This window comes from Austrofundulus limnaeus, unplaced genomic scaffold (assembly GCF_001266775.1).
Source record: "Austrofundulus limnaeus strain Quisiro unplaced genomic scaffold, Austrofundulus_limnaeus-1.0 Scaffold117, whole genome shotgun sequence".
Lineage (NCBI taxonomy): Eukaryota > Metazoa > Chordata > Actinopteri > Cyprinodontiformes > Rivulidae > Austrofundulus > Austrofundulus limnaeus.
The window spans coordinates 1,144,144-1,159,438 of record NW_013952519.1 but is presented as its reverse complement, the minus strand read 5'-3'; the positions used below and the strand labels follow the sequence as shown (position 1 = coordinate 1,159,438).

Genomic DNA, 15,295 nt, shown 5'->3' with positions numbered 1-15,295 from the left:
GACATGTTCGCCAGTTTTCGGCTGCCGCCCAAGCGACATTTTGTTTGTTCTGTTCAAGAAACCAGTCCCAAGAGGCGCTGCGTCTCCCAAGCACCAGTCCCACCCCACACACACAGTGTTTGCACCAGAAGCCCCCAGTTTGGGTGCGCTAAATGTTCAAAATGTACAGAATGTACAAAATTGTGTAAATTGCAATGTGTTAATAAAAGAAACACACCAAAAACAAATCAAAAAATTGTGAGCGACAGTCATATAATGCTGCGCCTCTCTCACATGACGGAGGGCAGCAGGACTTCGCTAACACAAGTCGGTCGCCTAACGACACGGCTCTCTCTCTCTGGCGCNGCGTGGTTCCCATACATGATGTTGTACCTCGTTCCTTTCCTTCAGGGAACAGTAGTTATATGCATAACATTACGTTTTCATGGCTCAGAATAGCAGAGAATTGTGAAAAAATAAACTTTTCCTTTCAGTCTCAATGATTTCTGACCTCGGCACTTTGAGCGACACGTTTGTGACTGACACCAGCTCAGACTGACGTGTTTCCTTTCCCTCCTGGTCCACTGGCAGAGGCTGTTCCGATCGTTCGCCAACGACGACCGCCACGTCATGGCCAAGCATGCCAGCGTCTACCCGGCCCCGGAGGAGCTGGAGGCCATCCAGACGCTGGTGTCCACCGTGGAGGGAGCCCTGAAGAAGGTCTCCGATTGGATGGATGGCCTCAAAACCTCCTCAGGGAAGACTTCCACCAGTGATGATGCCGGGTGCAGGAAGGAGGAGGACAGTGCTGCTGAGGCCGAGTATAAAACATCACTTTTATAGTTCTGTTTGTCACAAATGTGTTTCTGTTTGTTGTTATCACCTTTATATAAATGTAGGTGTGTGTGTGTGTGTGTAATCACTCCGTGTGGCTCAGTGTTAATCCGGCATTGGCTGTCCTCCATCTGCCCTCAGGTGCGACGGTACGTCGGTGCTGTGCGGGGTGACGCGTGTCGGCCTGGTGGCCAAAGGCCTGCTGATCAAACACGACCTGAACCTGGAGCTGGTGCTGATGTGCAGAGAGAGACCCACCAAGCTGCTGCTGTACACCATCAGCGCCAACCTGCCGCTGCAGATCCAGGTCCGCTCAGCCACACGGTGCCTCCTCAAACAACAGAAACATCGGCATCAAATTTCCGTTAAAGTTTTTTAATTTAAGCTCGAAAACACGGTTTGTTCTGTGATATTAAAGACACAAACTGACGTCTTGTTGGTTAGAAAAACATGTTAAGTAGGGCTGGGTGATATTTAAAAATGATATGAATCGCAACAGACAAGTTTAATATCAACAGAAAACATGTTCGATGTAATATTTAATTTCTCTAATTATTAACTGCTAACGGTTGATTAATTTCTGATAAAATAAAATAGGATATTTCAGCTAAACAACACCAGGAAAGCTAAGATTCACCTTCAAAATAAAAGCTTCAAGTTGTTAGACAACAAGTGCCCGCTAAAAAAAAAATTGTATTTGTATTTATTTATTTAACACATTAGCAGTAAAACAAAGAATACAACAACAATTCAAAATGACATATTTCACGTGCAAGGGAAGGATAAAAGCCTAAATAGTCTTATGTAAAATCCACTCCAAATCAAATCAAACTACAACACAACAGTACAAAACCATAAAATAGAAATAGCCACACAAATAAAAATAACTAAAATGGAACAAAATCAATACAAAAATAGACATCAAAATAAAATATAAAATCCATCAAAATACATACAAAAATAAGAAAAATCTAAAATCACTTTAATTATACATTACAAAATCAACTGTTTGTTTGTTTGTTTGGTTTGCACTGTCTATTATTTACATTTACCATATGACTTCAACATAGGGTTGGGTAATATTTGCAAAAAAAATTAATCACGATTAATTGTGGTATTTAGCCGATAACGATTAATGACGATTAATCCCCTGGAGTCCCTGGACGCCAGCCTGCCCTAATTACATGTCCAATTTAAAACACTTTAATGGTAAAGATTGTCTCTTTGTAAAATTCTGTTGTGTCAAAAGTACAGACTTCAGTCAACACATCAGCTTTAAAATTGTGTTGATAGAACAAGTAAAACCAGAGTTATGATAAATAAATTACAGAACCTTTTAAAAATGTTTGTCATGTTTGAAGCAGAGAGGAGCACTGAGCAGACCGACCGGGGAAATCCCCAGTCAGTCTACCTGCTGGCGTTAATCGTCAAGTGCCAAAAAAAAATCGATTAAAGTTTTTCTGACAGTTAATTAATCAGTTTTGTCCAACCCTACTGCAACAGTGTTATAAAAAAAGTTTCAGACTTGGGACTTGACAGTTGTCTGTCTTGACTTGAGACTTGACTCTGACTTGAGGATAATGATGGGAGACTTATTGAGAATTGCAAAGAAAAAACCGGTGTCAATATGATGCCCCAACAGCTAAAAACCTGCAGCTAAACAAGGTAAGCTAGCAAAAAATCATGTGGAGTAACATGCAGCAGCAGTTTCATGTTTCGCCTCATTACTTAAAAATAAAAATGAACGGCGTCGGAGTGAAAGGAGAAAATGATGCAACAGCTCAAGAGGAAATTGTGGATAAAAGAGGAAAGGTCACCAGTTTGTTAGGATTTCAGATACTTTAGGTTTGACAGTAGTCAAACTGATGTTGTGTAAAACTAATCCATAATTACAGACATTACAGAGAAATGAAACTTTTATACTGAGACAAGATTTTCAGCCATATAATGATGAGCAGAAAATTTTACAGAGAATATAGCATGAACGCTGAGTGCTGACTGTCTTTGCTGAAAACATGAAAAAAGAGCAAGTTTGCTGAAACTGTAGAGAACATTGTTTTTAAAGAAATAGATTGTCTTCCAAAAGTTTCACGTTTCTGAGCCGAACCGGCCAGGGGTTGGTTAAAGCAGAACGAGGAATGAAACTCACAGAGATAGATTTTACAAAGGTTTTACGGACAGATGGACCGACGGTGACTGTTGGAGCAGATGGATGGACCTGAGCTGGATCACTAACAGCACACATCCAGCAGGATGGAGGAGGGAGTTCTGCTTCGAGTCTCTGTTTGAAAACAAAAAATGGAATCCAGTTTGGAATCCAACTCTCAAACCTCCTGAGAGTTTCTAAAATATGCTGTTTTCGAGCATTCAACCATTTTTATACAGGACAATGTTTCATCACCTGCATCTGAGTGCAGCTCTGAGTAAAAATGCTAAATACCAACAACGTAGCCTGACATGGTGCAAAGTCACACTGTTATGCAACCTTTTGTTAATCCTTACAGATTATCCCTGTGGGCTGTTTTATAAGTTCAGCGCTTCATTAAAATTGGCTCGAGTAAATAAAACGTTATATCTCTAATGGAAAAATAACAGTAAATTATGTTTTTTCTTGATCTTTCATCCATTTTAATTACTTTTGTCCTGAAAAGCACGGCACACACACACACACACACACACACACACACACACACACACACACACACACACACACACACACACACACACACACACACACACACACACAAACAAACAAACCCACAACAAGGTACAATATTAAAGCATTTAAAAGTAATTATTAAAAGCTGTTTTTAAAGCAATTAGTTAAAATCAGTGGCAAATAAGAACTCTTTAGATCTAAATGAGGTCAGATCAGACTCAAGTCTGAGATCCTCAGGCAGTTTGTTCCACATGTGAGGTCCATAAAAACTAAAAGCAGCTTCATCTTGTTTGGTCCTGATTTCTGGAACAACTAATAATCCTGTGTTTGCTGATCTGAGAGGTCTGGGTAGTTCATAATGTATAAAATGATCTGTTAAGTACTGCGGAGCTAAACCGCTCAGTGATTTATGGACAAGAAGGAGAACGCTGTAATGTATTCTGAAAGAAACTGGTAACCAGTGGAGTTTATGTTGAAATGTTTTGGTCTGTGTTAAGACTCTGGCAGCTGCATTCTGGACCAGCTGGAGTTGTTGAATTATATTTTATTTTGGACCTTGAAGTAATCCATTACAGTAGTCTAGTTGGCTGTAAATGAAAGCATGAACAAGGATTTTAAGATCAGGTTTTGAAACAAAGTCTCTGATTCTTACAGTAATTTTAAGATAATAAAAACATGATTTTGTTATGGATTTAATGTGGCTTTTAAATTTTAAATTTTTATCAAAAAGTGACTGCAAGGTTCCTAACTTGACCCTTATTTAAAGACAGACTATAATTTTGAGTTTCTCTGTTTGCCCACCAAAAACAATAACCTGTTTTGACGTTATTTAAGGTTATTTGTTTATTTTTTGTGTCACTATTATTTGATGACACAGTAATGTATATCTGAGTGTCATCTGCATACATGTTGTTTTAGACATTACAGGACTGCAAGACTGGTTAATGGGAACATATAATGAAATAAAAAGATGAATAAAAGAGGTCCAAGAATAGACCCTTTTGGCACTCCACAGGAAAGTGGAAAATTTTCTGAAGTGCAATTTAATTTAAAAATAATTTCTGTCTTTAAGATAGGAAACTGTGCCAGAAAAACCAAACCAATGTTCAAGTCTGTAAATAAGACATTTGTGATGATAATGTTTACTCTGAAACCAGATAATGAGAATTGTTTTTAGTTGATGAAAGGTTCGAAGTGGATCTGATCCGATGGGGACCACGTTAATTTAGCTCTACTATTCTCTTTCCTTAAAGCCCAGATAGTGGGACTATCTCAGCCCTCGTACCGCTGACCCACAAGGACTCGCTCCTGGCTTTTTGGTACACCCCAGCATAGAGCCTACCGAGTCCCAACATCACAAGTCAAAATCTGAGCAGTCGAGCGAATAATTTCATTAGAGCGTCGCCATGTAGGTCTCCGGTGTTTCCCCGTCTCCCTTCCAACAAATGATCTCTAACAAAGCAGCGCCACCATTAACGGGCTAAACGTGCTTCCTGTGCCCCGACCCCGGCTAATTACTCACCACAGCTGCCGTCCATGCTTCATCATCAGGGGAGGAAACCAGCCGAAGCTCTCATTTCCTCCACCATGCTGGAGATTGACAAGCAGAGGGGTGATGAATGTGGGGGATGTCTCTGGCAGGGTCCTGAAAGACAGAATGTAGCTGAAAACGTGCCACAGCAAGTAATTCTTATCCTGAGGGAGGGAAAACAAGACGGTTTAGGATGCTGGGAATTCTCTGGCAGGAACAACAGGAGGGAAAACTGGAGGAAAGCTGCATCCAAACACATTTAACTTAAAAAAAGATGATTTTGATGTATAAACTGGATAAGTATAAGGTCTTTTAACTCCCTGACTGCACAGTTAATAAGAAGCAGACAGAAACACAGACTGAAAAATAAGCCTCAAACAGTTGCTGTGAAAGTCACCATAAAAAACTTTAACCTTAAAGTCCCTAAATACAGTTTTGAACTTGATCAAACATTAATCCTGGACTCCTTTCCTCTCCTATTTACACAGAAACACTTGAAGCACCTTGTTGTTTGCAGCTTCAGTTTCTTTAATTAACCGTGCCGCTCCGCTCCGCAGACAATGACGGACGACAAATATGAAGTGCGGTCGTGCGTTCCCGAGGCAGCGATCCAGGTCTGCAGCACCAAAGACCCCCGACTCTCACTGAAGATCACCCTCTCCTCTTTAGCCATGAGGGATGAACACGACACAGGTGAAGGTATTTAGCACAACACCACATTGTGTTTGTTATTTTTTTATTATTATTATTATTTGTTATGAAGCAGAACGTACCCGAATGTTAAAGGTAAAGTAAAACCTGAGCAGGATGATGAACGAGGGAAAAAATGGAGCTGGACGAAACATGAAGAGGCCTGAAATATGAGTGTTGATCCAGGGGAAGAGGAGAAGGGCTGATCTGGGTCAAGTGTAGTGGATATAGCAGATGGACGGGGAGGAGGGATTCTGCAGGGGATCTGTTGGGTTGGGATCGACACAAAAAGGCCAAGTCTGTCTCAGGTGGCGGTTTGATTCATACTGCAGCTCTAGGAAAGATTCACTCGTCTGATCTGGTTTCCAACAGGGATGTTCTTTATGCATGTGTTTTTAAACCAGAGCTAAATATATTTTAAGTTTTGTGGAGCCAAACTCTCCAGAACCATCTGTGAGTAAAAACAAAAGTGAAGCAAGGGGAGAGGATCTGCTTTTGTTCTCCGCTGAAGTTTCTGTGAAACACAAGTCAAGTCTTGTTGATTAAAAATGTAATTCCCTCACATCCAGGTGTCAGAAATGACAGCTCCATCAGATCAGGAAGTCTTATTGACAGAAACGCTACACCTCAACCCCACCAGCTGAAACTGCAGCTGATTTTATCTCCTCTTTAATAGTTCCAATCTACTTCTGTCTCTTAATGACTTTTTAGACTGCGGAAATAACGAACTGGAAGAGCTTTGATATTCATTTTATTGCTGTCAGCTGCGTAGAGTAATACGGGAATGTTGAATGGATGATTAATCTCATTTTGGCTCGTCTTTGATTAAAAAGTCACAAAAATCAATTTATTCAGTCTTGAAGACATTGTTCTCAATAGTTTGAGATGAACTTTTTTGTTTTCTGTTTGTTTAATTTGCAACTGTTCATTTATTTCTACATTTCAGGCCTAAAATGATCAGAAAACAAATTACTTCAGACAGGTGTCAGCCGATTTTAAACACATCTTAAAGCAACATATTTCCACTTCTACTAAGACCTTTATGATATGAATTTTGCTGGACAATAAATTGTCTCAGAAATTATCGCGATAAAGAAAAATATCGTTTGGAGACCATTTTAAATGAATATGATCTTTCCCACCACCACTTTACAAACCCATACTAAAGGCCCTGTCACACTATAATGTTTTAGACAACTTATGAAATTTGTTTTTTGTCTAAATTACTAATGAGTTATATAATCAATCCATTTGTTATTGTTACAGTATGTACACGCCTAAATTAGGCTTCCAGTTGTTTTTTTAATTCCAACTTAAAATCTTTAAAATTTTTTCAAATTTGCATGTTTTCTAAAATGTTATAGTGTGACAGGGGCTTTAAGAAGCTGACAGACGTTTACTAAATTTACGTACATTTAAAAAAGGTTACTGCTGAAGCTGTAAATTTGCTTCCCACCTTCTTTATCCAAGTTGGCAAAATTTATTCTGTGTGTCTTCCTCTGGCTTCAGAAAATAACTGCTATCATTCACACGTCACTTACGAATTTTACATAAGTTTACGAAATTATGTTGGTAAAAAAAAAGTTACTGCTGAAGCTGTAAAATCACTTCCCACTTCCTGTATCCAAGCCAGCACAATTTATTCCATATGTCTTCCTCTAGCTACAGAAAATAACTGCGATCACTTGCACACTGCTTACGAATTTTACATAAGTTTACAAGATTTACATACGTAAATAAAATAAGTTACTGCTAAAGCTGTAAAATTGTTTTCATCTCCTCTATCCAAACCGTCACAATTTATTGTGTGTGTTTTCCTCTGCCTTCAGAAAATAACTGCAATCACTTGCACACTGTTTACGAATTTTACGTAACTTTTCAAAATTTACGTACATAAAAAAGTTATTGCTAAAGCTGTAAAATCGCTTCCCACTTCCTGTATCCAAGCCGGCACAATTTTCCATATGTCTCCCTCTGGCTTCAGAAAATAACTGCAATCACTCGCACACTGCTTACAAATTTTACATAAGTTTACAAAATTTATATACGCAAAAGAAAATAAATAAAAAAGTTACTGCTAAAGATGTAAAATCGCTTCCCGTCTCCTCTATCCAAGCTGTCACAGTTTATTCTGTGTCTCTTCCTCTGGCTTCAGAAAATAACTGCGATCACTTGCACGCTGTTTACGAATTTTATGTAACTTTGCAAAATTTACGTACATAAAAAAGTTACTGCTAAAGCTGTAAAATCACTTCCCACTTCCTGTATCTAAGCCGTCACAATTTATTTTGTATATCTTCATCTGGCTTCAGAAAATAACTGTGATCATTCGCATGCTGTTTACGAACTTTATGCAGTGTAAAAAACAACTCTGTAAACCAAAGGGCACAATTTATTCTGTCCTAGATCAGTTGGCTTTGGCAGCCATCTTGAATTGGGTTTGCTCCAATGGTTGTAAAACAATGTATTTTTTGTTGTTTAATAATTTATTATTAATAATAATTTATTTCTCATTGTGTTTTCAGGTGTTAGCTGCAGGTTTTGAATGATTTATCTTAAAGTTTTAAATATCAGAACACATAAGTATTTTAAAAGAATAGATTTGTCTGGGTGTTGCATTACGAGGGCTCCTCAGTGATTCATCCATGTGTTTATTTTTTGTTAGTTTTTTCCAGCTGACAGACCATTAACCCCTTAACAAGTCCCCTTTGGCGCACAGTTTTTATGGTGCAGCCCCCGCACCGACCTCCGCTCACTGACTGTTGATTCTGTTGCCAAAGCTTGTCCACAGGTCGGCCCGCCGTGTAGACCGAAACTCCTCACCAAAGACCCGCTGCTGACGAGGCGCCTCCCCCACCGAGCAGCAGGAAAGCCCGGGTACAAGGGGCTTCCCCGACAACAACAATCCAAACCACTTTTCTATCTGCCTCAGAAAAACTCCTCACCCCTCCTGTTTTACTTTCCTCTGTCTTACTCTGGGTCACCATGAAATTCTGGTCCCCCTGCCGAGCACACGACCTAAAAAACCGCACATTTCCCAGCAGCCCTTGTTCTGCATCTTGACGTTCTTATCACTGGGGCTGGATGATTTCTGTTGGCTCAGAGTTACATCCCATAATTTCATGTGGTAATGCCGGTTAATTGGACCTCCTGGTCACTAATCAAAATTCCCTTAAGCTGATGGTGTTGAGGAGAATTTAGTGGTGGTTGTCCTGATGTGGTCTTGACCAACGAGTGACAGTTCCTCCATGGTCTGCCTCTGGAAATCCACTGATTATCTGCATCTTGAGGCTAAAAATACAGATCATAAATAAACATGTAAATAAGGTTAGTAGTTTATTGTTGGGTTGCAGTCACGTGAACCGGATGACGTCTGAAATTCATATGGGGAACAGGAAGTTATTTGCTTTTGCTAATTTAAATATTTGCCTATGATAACAATGCTATTAACGCTAACAACGAGCAGAGGTTTATAGTAACTAAGCACATTTACTTTGTTACATTACTTAAGTAGTTTTTTTGAGGATTTGAAATTTTACCAATTATTATTTTAAATAGCTACGTTTACTTTTATTTTGTTACATTTTAAAGCTAAAAATGATACTTTTACTTCTTTACAATGTAACACTTAGTTACTTGTTACAAATTAAATATATTTGAACTCATCATGAAAACTGTTTCTGCTTTAAAAATTAAAGAGTTGAATTAACTCAAAGTCATGTCAGCTGGCTCTATTAGTTGAGTAAATTGAGCAAAGATTATACTCAATTTACTCAACCTGGTTTAGTGGAGCCAGTTTGGTTCAGTAAATTCAACAGTTTATTTCATAGACAGTGTGTAAAACTATTTTTACTTTCCCAATTTTTGTGAATAGTTTTATGACTTTTAAGTAGTTTTCTCATCAGTGAAATTGATTTTTACCAAAGTCATTTTCTGTTCATGTAATTTTACTTTTACTTAGTTATTTTATTCAAGTACTTTATAGACCTCTGACAACAAGTTAACCCGTTATTTCTATGTGCTTAGATTTACTTTTAAATAATTTATTTAGCCCCAATTCCAGTAACTCAATAAAATATCTGAAAATAGGATTAAAATGATAGGATCCTGTTAGAAAGTGGTCGCTGCAAACTTCATTTCCACACCTCCTGTTTTCAGCCGTAGATTGTTGATCCTCCTTTGTCGTTTTTTTTCTGACACACTACTTTCAGAACACAAAAAAAAAACTTTTATATTTCTCCCGGTTGGAGCGGCTGCAAAAACTGTACACGGCACAGAATTTAGGCATTTTGTCGCAGAATCAACAGAAGGAAACAGGGCTGCATTTACTTCCTGTTCCCGTCTCCGTTTTGTGACGTCATTAAATTGTAGACTATTTGGATGGGTGCTGTGGTTTGTGTTTATTATAATGTTTATACTTTTCAAATTATTTAACTTTATTTAGAAATACTTTCCCACAAAGAAATACATTTTCTATTGAATAGTGTCAGAAATGTTTTTGAAACATCCTGCTCTATTCTTGTCCCCTTATGCCTCGTTTTTTTTATTTTAGCTTTTATTTGGCCATATTACAGGAAGTGGTCATTCTGTTCATTAGTGTTGGAGAGGACTGAGTTTTACAGCGATCCAGAGGCAGACCACGAGGGTCTTCAGTCTCTGGTCCTAAAGGAGTAAATCAGGATAAAACCTCTCATTGACTCCTTTTGTTTGATCTCCACCTCCTCCATCCTGTTTCACTTCTATGTGTAGAGAAACAGACTGTAAACCACACGCTCCTCTAAATCTCAGATCAGCAGGTAAACTAGAGTTTAGATGATTCATTTTCTTGATGGGAAAATATCCTGATTCAATCATATGAGATAGAACCATAATGGTTCTAAAGCACATTGATTATGACATACAGGTCCTTCTCAAAAAATTTGCATGTTGTGATAAAGTTCATTATTTTCTGTAATGTACTGATAAACATTAAATTTTCATATATTTTAGATTCATTGCACACCAACTGAAGTAGTTCAAGCCTTTTATTGTTTTAAAATAGATGATTTTGGCAAAAAAGTAAAGAAAAGTCAAAAATCCCTATCTCAAAAAATTAGCATGTCATGAGAAGGTTCTCTAAACGACTTATTAACCAAATCATCTGAATCAACGAATTAACTCTAAACACCTGCAAAAGATTCCTGAGGCTTTTAAAAACTCCCAGCCTGGTTCATTACTCAAAACCACAATCATGGGTAAGACTGCTGACCTGACTGCTGTCCAGAAGGCCATCGATAGCTGTGTTTCCATTGCAAATGTGTGCAAAACTTTGTCGATATTCTATTAATGTCTAAAAACACAGTTTCGCAACTGCTGTGTTTCCATTCAGTAAGAAATGCCAAAAAAGTCACGCGTGAATACGTTTGTTCTCACGATAAGTCATTACAAACATGGCGGCAATGAATGTAAACAAATAGCATATTGCTACCACGACACTAGTGCTCATCATTAGAGGAGACGTTGGTATCTTTTATCAAGGCTTTCCAGCGACAAGCCCCTATTTGGGAGCGGCTACGTAAGCTGTGTTTTTGGGAAATTGTAGTCGGTGAGTTTACTACTCTCTTTTACAACTTCTGTGATATTACTACTTCTACTTCCTGTTATCTTCTTCTTCTTCGTCATCTTTTTCGCCAGTAGAAACAGCCGGTTGTTGATCACGTGACTCCCGTGATGCGAAAAAAAAGTTTCCATCGCAGTTTTGCGAAAAATACCAATTTCGATACGGCCGAAAAACCACCTCATCCTAGCGCAAAAACATTTTGTCGAAAAACATAATTTTCTCCGAAACTGACGTGTTTCCATTGAACAAATTTATTTTCGAAATTCTATTTTGCGCATTTTCATGGTCATTGAAAATGCAGCAATTGACACCCTCAAGCAAGAGGGTAAGACACAGAAAGACATTTCTGAACAAATAGGCTGTTCCCAGAGTGCTGTATCAAGGCACCTCAGTGGGAAGTCTGTGGGAAGGAAAAAGTGTGGCAGAAAACGCGGCACAACAAGAAGAGTTGTCAGTCAGTGATGGTCTGAGGTGCCATGTCAGCTGCTGGTGTTGGTCCACTGAGTTTTATCAAGGGCAGGGTCAGTGCAGCTAACAGGAGATTTTGGAGCACTTCATGCTTCCATCTGCTGAAAAGTTTTATGGAGATGAAGGTTTCATTTTTCAGCACGACCTGGCACCTGCTCACAGTGCCAAAACCACTGGTAAATGGTTTACTGACCATAGCATTACTGGGCTCAACTGGCCTGCCAACTCTCCTGACCTGAACCCCAGAGAGAATCTGTGGGATATTATGAAGAGGAAGTTGAGAGACACAAGGCCCAACACTCTGGATGAGCTTAAGACACAAGACCCAACACTCTGGATGAGTTTAAAACACAAGACCCAACACTCTGGATGAGCTTAAAGCACAAGACCCAACACTCTGGATGAGCTTAAGGCTGCTATCGAAGCATCCTGGGCCTCCATAACACCTCAGCAGTGCCACAGGCTGATTGCCTCCATGCCACGCCACATTGAAGCAGTCATTTCTGCAAAATGATTCCCGACCAAGTATTGAGTGCAGAACTGAACATAATTATTTGAAGGTTGACTTTTTTGTATTAAAAACACTTTTCTTTTATTGGTCGGATGAAATATGCTAATTTTTTGAGATAGGGATTTTTGATTTTTCTTTACTTTTTTGCCAAAATCATCAATATTAAATCAATAAAAGGCTTGAACTACTTCAGTTGGTGTGCAATGAATCTAAAATGTATGAAAGTTTAATGTTTATCAGTACATTACAGAATATAATGAACTTTATCACATATGCTAATTTTTTGAGAAGGACCTGTAATGTTGAAAATGTAAGGAAAGCTAAATGTCTTGGCCGTGGTCCGCAGTCTGTTCCCCCCTCTGCTTGTCTGTCCCACAGCAAGCCCCGCCCCCCTCCAGCTGCTCCTGAGAACAAACAGCCTTCACTTTCTTTCCAGGGTGGCGTTCTCACTCTCAGATGTTTATGTTGTCATCTGCTGTCACTTCTTCTTCTTCTTCTCCTGCTGCTGCTGTCGTCCTCCCATGGCTCGCCCTCCGGTCATGGCAGGAGCGCTCCCCACAGGAACCCGGTGTGGAGAGGCTGTCTCAAACATAAACATCTGACTGACCTCACAAGAGTGAAAATGCTGACATGGCGCTTCAGAAAACTGCAGAGCAGCATGATTGGGTTTGCTCCTCAAGTGGAATAACAACTCTCAGGCACTCCAGAGACAGTTTTTACTAAACATGCGACTCTAAATTCAACTAAACTGAGACGTATTTAATGATTTAAACTCATTTTTCACAATGGAGCTTTGTAAACGTATTAAATGTTTAAACAGAGAAATTTCACCAGCTTGAAGTTGAGCCATGCTCTTCATTTTCATCCTGTGCAGTAACCGATAACACACTAATTCTGCCGTGTTCCTTCAGCCACTGATCTGCATCCAGAGCGAGGCTCCGGCCCAGCAGCAAGACGCATGTTCTCACATCTGCTCTGGTTCCTGTTGGTGTTAGAAAAGATCCCGCCTTGTGCATGAAAATCCCAAGAAAACAAAAACAATCACCTCAAATTCCACCCCCTTCCCTAGCTCATTTGGTCAGATCAGTGGGTTTGTCTAATCATTAGCTGTCCAACCCGTGGACGAGTGTCCGAGCTCTCATCTCGTCTCTTCCTGTTTGTTTGTCCAGAGGAGGACACTCAGGCTGCTGAGGAGGAGAGCGAAGGAAAGCAAGAGGAGGAAGCGAAGGAGGAGGAAGATGTCCTTGACGGACAGAAGTGCCAGGCGGCGCTGGCTGCGCTCCGACACGCCAAGTGGTTCCAGGTGAGCACAGCTGGGCTGCCGACATATTCACTCCCCGTCTCTTTATTTTATTCTGGCAGCTGCTCTCAAAACGTGTCTCTGGGAATTTACATTCATCTGCTGTTGTGCTCCGCAGCGTAAACATGATGGCATCCAGGTTCTGTCAGTTATTAGCGTAATAAAGACACGGTTTTAATGAAACGAAGAGGCAGGCGTGTTGTTGCAGTAAAACATGAGAATATTTAGACAAGTGAAGGTTATTTTTACATATCACAACATCAACAATTTTCTCAGCTTTTATTTAAGTCATAGTCTACACAAATAGGATAAGAAATAAAGATGCTATAAACATTTACGTGAGTGATTGACGCTAATCCTATGGTATGGTTTTGTTTACATGATTGTGATGAAGAGTAATGGCTTGAACTAAGGCCCGGCGCTAGCTTTAGCAGCTAATGGACAATGTTCTAAAGTTCAGATAGATTTGACACTTGGACTTTCACTCTGATGCTTGAGTCAAAAGATTGATGAAAACAAGACAAGAAATAAACTTACCCTGCTGGGCATGATCTCGCCGACTTCAACGTCTTTTTTTCGGCGATTGTCTTTTTTGACACGGTGGCCCCCTCGACAGTTGCCTCACAATGACGTCCTCTCGGATCCGCGGCAACTTATCAGGGATTTTGTCCATTGGTTGTCCACAATTTTCCGAAACCATGCATTGACATTAGAACTCGCTTTCATCAACAAGGTCTTTCCCGCCCCCATTTCCGTATATGGGAGGAGTCAGCATTTCGGCATCCAATCAAAACGTTCATTTCACGCGTGCTTTGCGTGACGACGTAATTTGGCAAAAGGTCCATTCAAACTAACTCCTCCTGAACTTCTAACTCCTGCAAGTAGGTTTTATTAATTTTATTGCAGCATTCACAGTAAATTGTTTATGTTTATCTTTGTTGCTTTTCCCACTTTCCCTGTTCCGTATGTTTTTTTAAGCATGTAATTTGTTCCACAATTCTTGTGCAATTTCAGCAATTCATACATCAAAACATTCAGCTCCTTCAAGACACTGCATACAGTATATGACATTTGGTATTTCAGCAACTTTTTCAGCTTTTTAGCTTTTTCGGCCATTTTTTACTCATTGAAAAAGAATGGAGCTGTTCTGAACATATTTCAAACCTGTCAAAATGTTAAGTCTTTCCTGCACTTTTTACTTTTTGTTCTGGTTCTGCTATTTTGAGATTTTTATGCTTCTTTCAGCTGTTTTCTGCAATTTATACTACTTTTAGCTATTTTTATCTAATGTTAGCTGTTTTTCAACTGAATTCAACCTTATTGTGATCATTTTAGCTACTTTTTTCAGCTACTTAATACAGCAAACATGTTCTCTTTCTGTTTCTTTGTGCTAAATTAAGCTTTTTATGTTTCTTTCAGTTGTTTTCTGCAATTTATACAACTTTTTTAGCTATTTTCAGCTAATTTTAGCTTTTATTTTAGCTAAATTCATCTTTTTCTGATAAATTTAGCTACTTCATTCAGCTGCTTATTACAGCAAATATGTTCTCTGTCTGTTTGTGCTAAATTAAGCTTTCTATGCTTTTATCTGTTTTCTGCTACATTTTAGATATTTTCAGTTAATTTGAGCATTTTCTTAGGTAGGTAGGTAGGTAGGTAGGTAGGTAGGTAGGTAGGTAGGTAGGTAGGTAGGTAGGTAGGTAGGTAGGTAGGTAGGTAGGTAG

General features: G+C 39.2%; 1 protein-coding gene across 4 annotated transcripts in view; it reads left to right on the top strand.

Annotated features, from left to right (window-relative positions):
* LOC106521875 (spermatid perinuclear RNA-binding protein) overlaps window positions 1-15,295 on the top strand; it is an 88,553-nt gene that overhangs the window by 44,420 nt on the left and 28,838 nt on the right. For 3 of the 4 annotated variants that reach the window (XM_014014626.1, XM_014014623.1, XM_014014624.1), the window contains exons 3-6: window positions 571-800; window positions 955-1,120; window positions 5,561-5,702; window positions 13,441-13,574. In XM_014014626.1, coding sequence (XP_013870080.1) covers window positions 571-800; window positions 955-1,120; window positions 5,561-5,702; window positions 13,441-13,574 — 672 coding nt within the window. The remainder of the gene's footprint in view (window positions 1-570; window positions 801-954; window positions 1,121-5,560; window positions 5,703-13,440; window positions 13,575-15,295) is intronic. The other variant, XM_014014625.1, reaches the window with a different exon arrangement.